We start from the raw sequence: 15,329 nt of genomic DNA on the forward strand, positions 1-15,329 counted from the left end.
CAAGTTATACCAACTATTCAAATTAACAATGTAAGGGCGACCCTTAAATGAATCAGCACATACAGTGGCTGGTGGTTAGATGCCGTTCGGTACCTTTGGTTCCGGGTGAGACATTCCCCAGCCTCTCCCCCAGCACGTCCTGCCTCGCCCCCAGCCCGCCGAAGCTCCGCCCCTCAACCCAATGTGAAGGAGGGAGGAGCCTCCCTGTACCTCACTGCTGACGCATCGAGATCGATGGCCTCAGTGTTTTTTTTCTTGGACCAATGGCACTTTGCCATTGGTCCAAACCATACACAGAGCTTACGCCTCTAACACAGAGTAGAGGCTGTGACAGCTCTTGCCTCACTAGTTAGGTTACACAAGCAGTGGGGAAGCCTGTCAAAAGCTGGATGCAGCGCTTCCAGTAATTAACAGGCAGCGCTGCGTCCATGAAAGGTTACATAGTGGGAAGGCTTTCCCTAGTATGTAACCTGCTAGAAGCATCGAGAATGGAGAAAATGCTGTCAGCTTCAGACTTGTAGCCGACAGCTTTTACCTCGCTAATACTAGGTGAGGCTCTGCCTCACCTGCGTCCCCTGACCGCACGTCTCTGCCCCAAATGTAGATCTCCACAAGGTTAACTGCAGTCTAAAACAGTGGTTTTCAGCTATATAATACACTAAATGTGGCAGTATCACCTGGCAAAATATCATGTAACTGGTCAAGTCTAGGAAAGATATTTTTTTAAACATTTATGTCTATATTCTACTTCATGGAGCAAATCCAAGCCTTTGCTGCTTGTCTGACTATCCGCTGAAGTGTACTGGTACCTTACGGCCAGCTGGTGTAAACATGGACCCCTCCTTAATTTCTGCTGCTACCGATACTACAGGAACAAGTTCTGCCCTGTCGGGACTGTGTGGGAACAATAAATTGACCTATGAAATGACACTGGCCCTAAAAGTATAGGAATGCTTGTTTAAATCAAGTAATGAATTCAGAGGGATGGACTTTTCCAGTTGATTATAGTATGTCATATGTACTGAACCACTGGAGCGAATTTCTGGGCTTTGATGTGGTTTATTGCACTATTCAATGCACTCTGTACTCTGTCATGCTTTAATTACACCCAAAATCTGTGCTGGTGGCTAGATTTTAGAACATGAAGCCCAAGGTACTGAGAGGATTACATTTACCAAAGTTTACTAAATTGGTTTAGATTAAACAAAATGACAGTGTGTCATAAATAACGTAAGATTCACGGATTTCTTTTCCCTTAGGACTTGTTCGCACCATATTTGTATCATGCCCAGACCAGAACAGTTAGTTCCCAGACCAAAAAAAAAGCATCCCAATGTATCCCTATGGTATTTCTGAGCTCACTGCACTGTGTTTGCACAACTGCTCCAGATCTGGTCTGGACATGGCGTGAACAAGCTCTAAAGGTTCTCATTTAAGTGGACTTGTATGTGATTTGTGACATGCACTTACCCTTTGAGAATCCAGTGCACCCAGGGGTTTATCACCACCACTGCAAATTTCCCATAAGGTGGTGCCAAAACTCCACTTGTCTACCATGGGGGTGAGAGTTTTTGGACTGTCTATACACTCAGGAGCAACCCAGGGAATACGTTCCAAAAGAACTTAATGGGAAAATAAAAAGAAGGCTGAACATGCATCATCATTCATTTAAAACCAGAAATTTATGTAAATTGAAGTAAAAAAGCAGGTGGAAGTGTGTCATATAATATACAAATCAAACCAAAATATGGAAATCTAAACTACACAGAAATTAAAAAAATAAATATCAACCCACCTAAATAATTTTAGTGAAATTAAAATAAAAAGTGCAACTGGAATATTTCCAGGACTGTGTCATGGCCTTGCATAGCTGACCTTAATTTGAAAGTGATGGCTGTCTAGCTGTCATGGTGATCCTATGTGGCATCAATAATTTCAATGTCACTGACCTGGAACAAGTATGCAGCCAGTAAAGTCAGAGAAAACTTTTGGCAAGTAATCTTAAATCTCACAAGCCTGAAAAGCATACTTCAAAGTAATGAAGCTAATCAAGCTAATATACTGTAACAGCCTGGCAACTAGCATTTTCAGAAGAAACCAGCAATGCTATTCTACTTCTTGTCACTCACAACAGGTGATACTGCGCCTGTCATCTATAAAGTATACATTTCTAGAAAAATGTTGTGCTTCCATGAAATAGAGGTAAAGCGCATAGACAGAGGGAATTCCCAGAGCACAATGGGCTACCTAAAGTAGCATCTGCCTAACTGGAACCTTGGACTGAGCTGTCCAATTAAGCACAAGTTACTGCGCCGACTCATCAACTTAAGATTCATCAACTTTAGGATCCAAAAAAACAGGCTTTTCACAACAAGCTGCAAGAATATATGTAAATATTTTAATTTCTATCATCTAAGTCCAGGTGCACTTTAGGGAAAGGGCAGCATAAGCCTTTGACACAACAAATGCTAAGAGGTGGGAAATGTGTTTTAAATAACTGGAATATTACAGTAATTGATTATGTAATTTACCGGAGAAGAATAATGGACAATCTTATAGGTAATACACATATTTTACGGAGATGATTACTTTGCTGAACCAACATACATTTCCTAATTTGCCAAAAAAAAGTGGACTAAGTTTTAAGAAAAAGACATTTAAAGAAGTATCATAACAAATACAACATCATTTTTGAATCTCCCACCAGGGATCCAGTGCACACCACACTTGGTTCTATTCCAATCTGTGCTGTCATTGCTAAGCAGCATGGTCAGACGGTCCCCCCAACGGCTGTCCGACCACACTGCTAGCAAGGAAACGGATACTGTGAGTTCCAGCTCTGGTTTCTGGCAGCAGGAGCTGCTAGGCAGGAGCTCTGTCATTCACTAACGCAGGGGGAGGGGAGCTCTGTCATTCACTAGGGCAGGTGTCTCTTGCTCTCTCTGGCAGCTTCACACTTTGGCACAGAGCCCCGCCCCAGCTCTAACATTAACCCTCTGCTTTCTCCGGCAGCCACACTGGGTACATGACGGAATGAGCAGCGCAGAAAGAAACTACATCTCCCAGCTCTCCTCATTCACTTATGTAACTGTTGTGGCTGCTGGAGAAAGCAGAGTATTATTGTTAGAGCTGGGGTCGGGCTGTCCACCTAACGCATTGAGGAGTGGAGCTACGGCCAGCACTGACAGTGATATCAATCTGCTTTCATTTCAAAATGACAGCACAGTTCTAAATGGGACCAAGTGATGCATGCATTCAGTCCCCTGGGGAATTTTCAAATGTGTTTTAAGCTAAAGTGATAATTCTTCTTTAAGGTTAAGATAAGGCAGTACAAAATGCAATATCCAATTTCAACTAATCACAGATCAGTAAAACATTACATTTGAATGCTTGCTATTGGTTACTGCATGTTGCACTGCCTCATTAAATAACTCTTTTCACAATAAATAACTGACACCCTTACTTTCTCTTGGCAACACTGCAACACTGATTCCTGGATCACTGAGCTTGATGAAAGCAGGATTTCCTGTCTTCCGGTCCTCTTCTCTGATCAGAAGGATATTCTTTAAACAAACATTGCCATGCACTAAATTTCGCTCCTCCTAAAGTATGAAAGAGGCAATGAAATAGAATCAGTCAAAAATATATGTTAAAAAAGGCCAGTTCATGGTTTTCACAGAGCTAAGGAAGAAAGAAAAGGCCATTAAACTACAAAAACTAAGGCTGGCTATTACACACAGAGATCTTAAAATCAGAACAACATCAGAACAAGGTTGTAAGAGGTTTGTTTATGGTTGTCTATAGACACATTGCAGCAACCCCACTCCCTCATTTTGTCTACCAGTGTAAACCGACGTTCCATTTATTCCCTTTTTATGAAGGAAAATCATAAAAGGATATGTCCTTCTGATAGTCACACATAGTTATTATTGCTGGGACATCAACGCCTAGCTGACACAATAGTAGCAAACAATAATTAAACTAGTTCTGTTGCAAATTAACATATTTTTTAAGGGCAGGGCAAATCACGGAGGAGTTGCTTTTTTCTGGATTAGGCAAAAAAATAACCACAAATGTGAATATTAACACCAATGAGTAATAAAAAAAGAATTGTGACTACATTTAACAAACCCACTGCAAGAGGTATACCAGCCGCCCAAATATACAGTTTGTTCATTATAAGGTGATCCCGCCCAAAACTGACAGTTTAAAGGAGAACCATGGGGTTAAGGCTTTTCCCCATAGTTCTCCTTAGGGTAACGGGAGGACACAAACTAGCTTCCTCCCGTCACCCCAGGCTCAGTATACTGAGACGCCGCAGTATACCGCTAGCTGCTGCTCGCGGTATACTGAGACGCCGCAGCTGAAGCGGATCCCGACAATTGTGCCGTGATCCGCCCAGCTGTGTGACTGACAGCCGGCTCTGCCTATCTAGAGCAGAGCCAGCTGTACCCGCCCCCTCCCCCGTCCATTCCGCCAGTTAGCGCTGGCGGATCGGGGAGGGGGGAATCCAGCCCCTCCCCTGTCACGGCAGAGAGCCGTGACAGAATCGAGAGGTGAGTGAACGCCGGTATGTGTTCGCTCACCTCCCGATCTACTGAGCCAACCTGTGACAGTCTCATTGTCACAGGTCGGCTAGAACTATGAGGTGAGTGAAAAGCACTCACCTCATAGTTCTCCTTTAAGTTCAGATCGATGTTGGTGGATTGCATTGCCCCAGAACACTTTGTTATGCAGTGACAGTTCAGAATATGTGTGCTTAGGCTCATAGGATTCAATAAAACATATGGTCATAACATTTATTAATTTTTTTTGACAAGAACTTACATTGCCAAAGAAAATAAAGTTAACTTTTAAACCACAGATAATGATCCTTAAGCAAAAGTTACCAACAGGAATAACGCTTTTGTGTTATTAATAATTTAAACAGCAAGTACTATTAGACATGTCATAAAAAATGACCAGGGAACCATACAAAGTCAAGTGAGGTCACCATGAAACACCAGTTAGCAGGGCAGGACTTTCGATCTATAAAAACACTACTGATAGTGTTATGGTCCAGTTTTCAGACAGTCTGCTCAATGTCTGATAAAATGCGTGTTGATGTTGATAAAAAGTACATATATATGGAAGCACAGAAATATTGAATTTATAAAACCCAGCCCTCCAATTAAGTGGAATACCAGACACTCTAGTACAGTCTTTCTCAACCAGGGTGCTGTGGCAACCTGGTGTGCCTTCTGGCTTCCTCAGTGGTCTCTCGAAATTTTCACACACAGTCATGCCTCTGATGTAAAGAAGGCACCTGATGTGAAAGAGGGGGACTCCGATGTGAAAGGGGGAATGTAATGTTACGGGGACTCTGCAGTGAAGGGGTAATCCCTACTTTAGGAATGGATTTTGGAGGGACCACATGTGCTGCTCTAGCACACAATACATGTAGCTTAGCAATTATTTAGTCACACTGGCATCAATAAAATGTTTCCAGGTATAAGATATATTGTATGTCAACAGATTTTTGCTAAAGCAACCAAGACTGCTTGTGCTTTCTTAATCATCAGTGTATTATGTGCTTCTTAGGGTATCCCTTAAAAGTCATACAACTTCAACCATTCACTGGCTTTATATATATTCTTGGGGAACTTCGGTGTAAATATATCCTTTCCAGAAGTCCTGGCTTTGCTCCCTGTCTGTCATTAAAAAGCATTCACGAGTGCCATGCTACCCTTCACGGTTTATACACTATTTAAGCATCTAGCAGCAAAAAAGTAACACCTACATAATGGATTTAGAGATTGGGATTACAGAAGGGATATCACTCTACTAAAGTATAGGAATGTTAAGAAGCTTTAAAGAGAATCAAACCACTGGCAGCACCTTAGCCTAAAAAGTCAGCTCTGGGTGGACATATTCTTAAATAGCAAGTAGATGCCTAACTGCAATAATTATATATAATAATATATATAATTGATTTAAGCATTAAAAGTGGGACACATGTTAATATATAAAAACCCATTATAGTACAGTTACGAATTCATTTAAAAACATTAAATAATATATCTATGTACCATGTTAAGCGCTGCTCAAACTGTTGGCGCTATATAAATCCTGTATAATAATAATAATAATGTTACATGCACCGGGGATTACAGAAGAAAGTACTTGAGCAGTTTGGACTAGGATGAAAAAGCACAGGGACAATGTTTATTCATAGTCAAATATACAGGTAGATGACACAGGAAGCTGCAGAAGTAAACAGTGCCATCATCCTGCTTGTTGAGCACAGTGAGTTGTGTGAATCTCAAGAATTGATGAACAAAATATCAAATCATTTGGAAGGTAACTTCATATAAATGTATTTGGATTGTAAATGTAGTTGTAGACTTTAAGGGATAACAGTGCATATAAACACCACAAGTCCCAACAACCCTCCTCACCACCCCCAACTCCCCACCGGGAGAGGCAGTTTCTCTTTAGGATCTAATAGAGAAGCCATCTCTCTGCAGGCTTGGAAGAAAATTGCTTCAACAGTAGGTCCAGTGGAGAAGTGGCTGTGCAGAGGAGTAAAGGGCATGGCTGATGGAGGAGGTCACCAGGGAGGGCGAGGGGTACAGCCGGGACTTATTTACGCATACGTATAGGTATTGAGCTGACAATACAGTGCCTCTGCTGCACTTACTACCCATGGAGTTCTATAAGCCCTGCCCAGGTTACCTTTGTGGACTACTTCCCCCTATGTTATGTTATGGAGATAAAGAGAGGGGGAAGTGTAGTAGTCCAAATCAGAAGCGAGCAGCCTATGGTAAAAATGCTACTCTTTCATAATAACAAACAGTGATAGAATAGATTTCACAGTGGGTTAGTATTGTTACCCTAGGACAAAGTGTGTTACTAGCAGGACGCCAAGTAAAAATAGAGAATGAAAAAAGAAAAACTGATGTATCTACCAAATCTAAGGACTTGTAATCTGCAACATAAAATATTTGGTCTTGATCTCAGACACATTTTAGCTATGGTAGTTCTATGGAGAACTAGATTTGGAATGCTTAAAGGTTACCATTCATTTTATGTAAGACTTACATGTCATTCCATTCTGAACATGTCCTAATATGCATTAGGTAGTATAGTTTAAACTATACCATGCTTGATAAAGAATAGCTAAAACAAAAAATTGGAATACTGTATATGTGTAGGGCAATATAGAAAATGCATAAAGCTGTCTAAACAATGTTACATGCGGTTTTCAAAGTAGAAGGAGTATAGGAATATTGGAATATTATCTTTATGCATTTGTGGAATAATTGTTTGTGGTCTGTGCAGATACTGCAATCAACACCTATAAATCAATCTTTGCCGTTTTAAAAACAGGTTTTAATGCAAGGAAGGACAAATTAACAAGGAGTTTGGAAGCCAGTCTGTCAAATCCAGAAGCCAGCAGGATTTTCATTAGGAGCCAGCTCCATTGACAACCACTAGAGAAAAGCTCAGAAATTAGGAGCCAGCCTGGGGGTTTGTCCAGCCATGTTTTAATGCTGTGTTTACTTCATACAGTAACATACTGTACATAATAACCAGGCAAATGTTTAAAGTGACATTAAACCCTCAGATTTTTTAACATAAAACAATACTGTAATGTGTGCCTTACTGTAATCCATGGTTGTTTCCCTTCTCTTTGCTGCTCTTCCTTTTAAATCTGTATCTGTTCTTATGCTGGGCAGAACTTCTGTTTTGTAGCAGACTGCCTTGTCTCTGGAATGGATACATGGTGTCTGTGTGTAGGTTCACAACCTGAGCCAGCACTGCAGGAAGAGGCACTCAGCTGCAAAGGGAAGTTCTCCCCCAGCATGAGAAGAGATACGGATTTAAAAGGAAGTGCAGCAAAGAGAAGGGAAACAACCATGGATTACAGTAAGGCACACATATTACAGTATTGTTTTATGTTAAAAAATCTGAGGGTTTAATGTCACTTTAAGGCATTATCTTGCACCTTACTTAACCTGTGTTTTCAGGATCATGCGCAATTCAATCACAAATTGCAATAGTCTTGAACATGTTTCAATGACAAACTTAAGCAGTTATAGAGTTTAAAAATATAAAATGAAAACAATAAATAATTCAAAGTAGCAGGGCTTTCTAGGAAACTTGTAAAATACTCACAAGAAAATGCATGGCCCATGCCAGCTGTTTTGAAACGTCCAATTTCCACATAATATTAACTGTGTTTTTCTTTTTCTTCAAGTAGATATCGAGTGACCCAAACTTTGCATATTCTTGCACTAGAATACCTTAGAACAGGATACAGTTTGTGAAGATTTACAGCAGACATGACAAACAATGTAATTACTATTTACATATATTTATTTAACAAATAAAGTCCCTTTAGAGCCAGTATATTTTAGTTACCATTCATATAAATATACACTAGAGAAAAATACTACTATACTTACTCTCATCTCCACACACACAGACTCCATAATTCAGGATCAAATGCCTGTATGAAAGCTGGCTCATCATGCTTGCTGCTTCAAAGAAAGACTAAAAACACAAAACAAAACAAAACAAGAGAAATGAAATAAATTAGGGACAAACAAGCCACCAGACACCAATTCAACTAATAATCTGAATTTGCCATTTGTCAAAGGCATATACTTGTTGATGTGAGTTCTAAAACATTATAAAAATAAAACAGATGCCAATAAATATTACATTGTTTGCACACAATACAATTAAAATTGGCATTGCCATTCTATAATTTAATAGGTATATCCAAAGTAAAAACAGTGAAGCGCCACGGACTGTCAGTTCTTAATAGGACTTGCTTTTAGGCATACTGCAGGATGCTGCCCCAAAGAAGCCGGGAAAGCTGGAAATCTAGGAAATAAGCACAAAGAGGGGCGCCTTTCCTGTGCTTATTTAATAGGTATATCCTTCTGCTTTAACTTCTCATGGCATTGAGTGGCTGGAAATTTATAAACAGCCATATTCAGGTGGGAACCTGGCACTGCATTTGCAGCCTGTGTCTGGATTGTGCCAAGAATTAACATTGAAAGTCCCAGCCACACAAATGCATAGATGATACCTTTATTTAACACACAGACGCACTTCAGCAGTGTATAACATTTTATTTTCAGCTGGCCTATTCACATATCTGCACGCTGAAAAATTCCAAATGCTCTAGTCTGCTGTGGTAGTGCATTTGGAAACAAAAGCAGATTATAATTTACATTAACCCAAGTTTTTGTGTGCTTTTGACAGGATTTATGAAGATCTCCTGGTTTTAAATGTTTAACAAGAGATACTCTTAGAAACAAACAAAAAAAATAATACATAGCACAGAAAACACAATTTAAAATATACTAAATGTACATCATAAAAATGTACATAAATCATGTACAGTTTCAAAAATCCTAGGCGTGAATGGGTATTGGGATGCTACTTAAAGCGGACCTTTACACTCAAACATCAAATTGTACCAATGCATCACTCTATATATGATGACTAATAATAACATAGACATGTCAGGTGTAAAATGCTGTGATTTTGAAATACTTACACTTGCAGAGCATTCACTTCCTGCTCTGAAAGTGCAAATTAGTTCAGTTTGCCAAAGCAATGCACACTGGGATTGCCTTGTCATCAGCAGAGCATTGCTAGGAAATCTCTTCTGTAATCTCAGGAGATCTCAGGGAAAGGCATGTTCCTCCCCTGATGATGTGCATGGTTACATGTCCTAATCACATGTCTAGTCATATGTGCCAGAAATCCAGGATGTAAAAGGAGATCTAGCAATCTGCCCTTAGTAAACATGGCCACTGTCAGAAGACTGGGAAAGAAAAGATAAATAAGTTATGCGAAGAATACAAAGCCTGCAATTATCTAGAAGTATGTGTTTGTAGATTGTCATTACTAAACATTTATAAAAGGTGTGTATGTTGTTATTTTAAAGATATGGGTAAAGGTCCGCTTTAAAACGGTGGGCCTACTAAATCATGAAGAAAAAAAAAATAAAAAATCACAATTTACATTAATCAGTAAGCTGTGTCATAATTATGAATTTGCTTTAATGTTCAGTAAAGAGTAAGGTATTAATCTCATGATTTAAAAAAATCCATTACTAATAAGCTCCCACTGTGACCAAGCATAGACCAAAAAATCAGGTGGTCTATGGCAAGGGTATGCAATTTCCAGCCCTCTAGAGTTTGCCTACCCCTGGTCTATGGCATTCAGGAATATGATGGACGTTTACATCATTATAGACTGCAGAAAATACATTGTTTTTTGTTGCCAGACTTGGTCTGCTAGACTTGCAGTAGATACATATATCACATATAATTAGCCTTTAATGTCACTTTATGAAGCAGAGTTTATACATGTAATGAGCAAATATGGTCACCAATGTACATTTAGAATTACAAACTATACATGGACTCAAGCCTGCATCTTTCACATATATATTGTATATCAGGGCTGAAAATGTCAGGCCCTGAGCTACTAGCCAGGCCTTAAGAGTTACTCGCCACCAGTTGCCCCACCTAACCCCTACCCTGCCCCGGCCGTACCTCCGACAGCTCAGCAGTGTGACGCAAAGTAGAGATCAGTAACAACACAGAGTGCAAAGGTCAGTGGTGTAATGCCAAGTACAGAGGTCAGTAATGTAACGCACTGTACAGAAGTCAGTAATGTAAAGCACAGATGTCAGCGGTGAAAGGCAGAAAGAACAGGGAGTTACAGTGCAAATAGCTAATCTGATTTAGGTGCCCTCTTCCTCTCCTGCCTTTTTTCTCTTCCTCTCCTGATTTAGATGCCCTTTTCCTGGTGGTGCTGGTGGGGGGGGGGGGGGGATTGTTAGAAGCATCACAGTTCCTGATTTTAATTTATTTTTTTTTGCTATAAAAAAAAAACATTTAACTGTGGCAGCGCATTGCAATGCTTTGTGATGCATTGTTGTGCGTTGTGATACCTTGTGTTGCAATTTAATGTACGCCTGTATCATTTTATCACAACACAAACAGCAACACTGAGCAAAATTAAAATTTTGCAAATATTTGTTTATAAAAACTCAATACAGTTTAATCTTTTAGGATTTAGTCAAAATTTTTTTTTTTTGTGCGCTGATACTGATTTTAGTGCTTTATCAATTGTGAAGTGTATTTTTATCGGTTTAATATGAATTTGAGAAACATTTGCGCAATTATCGCAGGGCCTACAAATTTAGTAGCACCATCTTTTTATTCTACCGGGCCTGCGCTTTCAGAAAATATACGGTTTGGGTTTTTTTTTGTTTTGTTTTACAAACGCTAGCAACGCAGCAATTGCAAATCAAATCAATGGGTAAAATTGCAAAAATGGTGTGGCCAGCTGAGGTGCAAAATGTTCTGGAGGGCTTGGCAGCGAAAGGGTTAATGGATAGCTGTAGTGGAAATCATAGTAAGTTTTCAACATGCAATGCCTTTCAACAGCGAGACTAAGATACCTGTAACCTTGAAAAGCATGCTATGATTTCCACAACAGTTAGTCAATGCAAGTATTACTCTAGTTAGCTTTACTATGATTCTGTTTCTATTTATTTTGTAAAAATACTCAAGCTATTGTTCATTGGTTTGTGACCCAGACTGCCTACAAGCCAACTGCTGCTCAACTGAGCACAGGTTAAACCGATTCATAAAATAAAAAAAGATCTTCTGTGAGTTATACAAATTTCTCTTCTATCTTTTCTATCTCTTGATAAAAAAAACCAACAAGCTTGCCAAACAATCCCTGAACACAAAAGGGGTTAAGAGCCAATATATTAGAACAGTGCAGTCCAGAAATTCAGTTCTTACTGAGGGGAAGAGTTCTAAATGTTAAGGAAATGTTTATAACTGCACTTGGCAAATGAAAGGACATTTGGCATGTAGCTTCAGTATCTCTGATATATCTTGTGCTCTATAGAGATAACCATAATGTCTACTTAGTATCTGTACTAGCAGGCCATTACAAATGTAAGCCATGGGTCACTAGGTAAAGGAGCAGAAATAATTCAAATTTGAGTAGTTCAACAATATTGAAATATGTGTACTGTTCCATTTCCTATACACAGATAGCTACGAGCACATTTCTGTTTCAGTTAGACTACAACCATAGATCACTGGGATGAAAACAAACCTCAGAATAATTTCTATGCGTCTTATCCAAAACCTTTAGAAGAACTTCCGTTTCATGAACCTGATTGTAGTCGCCTGTCTCCTCACGTTTGCCTCGGAATATCTTGGTAAAGGTACCCTGGCCAAGATTTTCCAGCTGTAAAAACATTGTAGCAACGTAAACATTAATATACACATACAAGTAATTACCATAATTATGAAATCTATAATTTTATGCAAATGCTGCATAACTATTTTCAGCACCTTTTTTCTCAGAATAATATCTCACAGAATCTAATGTAGATGAAATGCATATGATAGATATTAATATGTCACATTCTGATGAGCTAAATTACAAGAACATTTAGTTGGAACGCTAATGACTCGGTTTCTATAACAGCAGAGCAGACAAAGCATAACAACTGCAATGCTGTTCCTTCAGAAAGACCTTGCTTTATATTATACAGGTGTTTGTAATAGGATTCCTATGAACTTTCATTACAGCAGAACTGAAGTCAAAACTTTTTTGTTGTTGTTGTTTTGGATAAAGTAAGGGGGGCTACAACCAGTCAGTTTTTATTTGCTATCTATATACCATTGGGGATATTTCCCTTCACATCCTGTCCAACAGCCAGAGCAGGAAGTGAAAGGAAATCTCTCCAAAGAGAAAAATCCCTGGTGGTCCAGCAAAGTCATCAGAACTGGTGCCCGACTGGAATATTTCGCTTGTTCCTACGACAACCCAAAATGTAAGATTTTCTTTCACTTTCAATGATCACGTTCATCAGGACAAAGAGAGAGAGTGCATCTCACTAACGGGAACATGGACAGCAATGAAAACCTGAAAGTTGTTATAATCCCTCTCCACTCTATGGAAAACAAAAAAAGAAAAAAAAGTTTTGGCTTCAGTTGCACTTTAATAGTTAGGGCATTAGGGCCTATTAACCCCTTCGTGACTGACGACGTACAGTGTACGTCGCCAGAGGAGGTCTGTTGTGCTAACATGCATAAGGTCATTTAAATAGTCTGCCAACACAACAGACCAAAAATTGGACCTGCACTTTTTTTTAATGCAGTGTATAACTGTGTGTTGTGGTGCACTGCAACATAGGTGCTTTATTTAACTGCGTTGAGGCTAAACAGAAGTACAAATACTAAGTAGGTAAACAGTTAAACAGTTGGCTCACATACAGTATATAAAGCAAAAGAAAGCAAACTAAATAAAACATACGTAAGTCAAGTCTTCACTTCTGATCTTGTGAAAGACCATCTGATTCACATTAGTGTGCCGATGTAAAGAAGGCGACAATGGGACTTCTGATACTCTGTTGCTCCTGAAGATAATCAGGTTTGATTTCTCTATAAAATGACAAACATTTTATTTTATATAAAGAGAAGAGAGACATACAATTACCTTTCTGTAAATGTAGTCCATTCCTATTACACAATCACACTGTATTTGAACTCTTGTTTAATTTCAAAATATTTAAATGAAATGCATTACTTTTTACATCTGTTTTTCTTGTAACTCTGCTATAGTCATTTAATATTTTGCTATTACAGAACATATCTATTACTAGTGATGCTTGCGTTGAAGGAAAAAAATTTGATTTTTTTATACTTGCCATAAAATCTTTTTCTTGAATTCAATTGAGGGGCGCAGGAAGGTAATACAGACACTCTTCAGTATTTGATGGGGTTACGTTCAAATAAACCCATCGTAAAGTGATTGTATCGCAAACCAAGGAGGTGTATAACATGAGATATTCAACACTTTATCATCAAATACAGTAGGCTTCTGTCCATCTGTAGGTTAATCTAAGTGTTTTAGCCAAGTTTAAGTTATGCCAAGCAATGATATATACAGTACAGTATATACACAACCCAAGGAGCATCTGTATACAGTATATATGCGCTGCTACCGTATATGATTGTAAAGTCGAAAAATTGTAAATCGAACGATCATAAACCGTGGAGCACCTGTAATTGGGTTACATGCTGCTGTCTTTAGGAGGTTTGGACACTGGCAAACAGAACTAAATGTTGAAGGCCAGCCCCATAACTCCACCCATAACTGGCATGCGCCAGATTTGTGAGCAAGCACTACATAGGGCCAATAAACGCATTGGAGTGGGACCCATGTCCCTTAATGGACTTCAAGAAAAATATTTAATTTTAATGTAATTTCCTCAATTACCCATTGAGGGATACAGGAGGATAGTAATTCTTAGACATTTGGGATGTCCAAAAGCAGTCCAACTGAAGGGGTGAAAAAAATGTGACAAAAAAAAAACAAACAAACAACCTCTTGAAAAAATCACTGGAGTGCAGTAACTTCAGAAGCAAATGATGTACAAAAAAAAGTTAGAGTGGAGCTACAAGGGAAGACCTGAGTTTCCAAACTGCTAGGTGATAAACCCATAAGGGATCTAGCATTACAAACAATACCCTCACCCTTGCAGGTGCATAGGTAAGTTTTATGTAGAGAGCTGAGCAGATGAACCAGAGGAATTTTGACCTTGAGATCTGCACTTTAAATGGGAGGTAGACTGTGATCATCTACGTGGTACTACTGTAATAGAAGAAGTGTTGATTCTCTGCCCCATTCCGGGATCTTCTGTGTTGATGCAGGTAGACATTTCAAGCACTAGAAGCATCAGAAATAATTGTGTCAAAGGCACAAGCAAAGAGGGACTTATGCTGAAAGGGTAAGCATGCGCAGCATGCCAGGCTTGAAGCCAAAGTGCCCCATGTATGTGAACAAAACACCTATGCAAGACACTAGATTCGATACTTGCAAGAGACCACTGCAGCTCAACTGCAAGGCACCAGACAATTGATCCAAAAGCTCCAAGATGCAAGGGTTTAACTTTGGAATGGAGCAGTCTCGTTTAAGAGAGTGGATCCATACTTGCATGTGAAATACGAGTCAGCGCCAATAAGGGACGAAAAGTTATAACAGACAATGCAAACTGAGACCCAATTAGGGGATCTAACTAATATACCGTTATCATCCACCAGTTTAATAACATTTTTGTTGATGTGAATGACTGGAGCATCTACAGTGGGTAAAGACCATTTGTCACTCAATTCCTTTTCAAAGGGAAAAAGCTCCTTCACATTGTCGGGAGAAAGTCATGAATCCATAGGTCGCTTCCTCATAGAGAAAGGATTTAGATAGCGAGTGTACAGGGAAGGTCTGAGAAG

General features: G+C 39.2%; 1 protein-coding gene across 1 annotated transcript in view; it reads right to left on the reverse strand.

Annotated features, from left to right (window-relative positions):
• Window positions 1-15,329, reverse strand: part of JAK2 (Janus kinase 2) — a 96,856-nt gene that overhangs the window by 18,551 nt on the left and 62,976 nt on the right. Inside the window, exons 10-15 of the mRNA XM_018570263.1 lie at window positions 13,354-13,481; window positions 12,145-12,279; window positions 8,448-8,535; window positions 8,158-8,285; window positions 3,464-3,602; window positions 1,471-1,622 (exon numbers count right to left, since the gene is read on the reverse strand). Of these exons, the coding sequence (XP_018425765.1) occupies window positions 1,471-1,622; window positions 3,464-3,602; window positions 8,158-8,285; window positions 8,448-8,535; window positions 12,145-12,279; window positions 13,354-13,481 (770 nt within the window). The remainder of the gene's footprint in view (window positions 1-1,470; window positions 1,623-3,463; window positions 3,603-8,157; window positions 8,286-8,447; window positions 8,536-12,144; window positions 12,280-13,353; window positions 13,482-15,329) is intronic.

The sequence above is a fragment of the Nanorana parkeri genome, unplaced genomic scaffold (assembly GCF_000935625.1).
Source record: "Nanorana parkeri isolate BGI_ZX_2015 unplaced genomic scaffold, ASM93562v1 scaffold1489, whole genome shotgun sequence".
Classification (NCBI taxonomy): Eukaryota; Metazoa; Chordata; class Amphibia; order Anura; family Dicroglossidae; genus Nanorana; species Nanorana parkeri.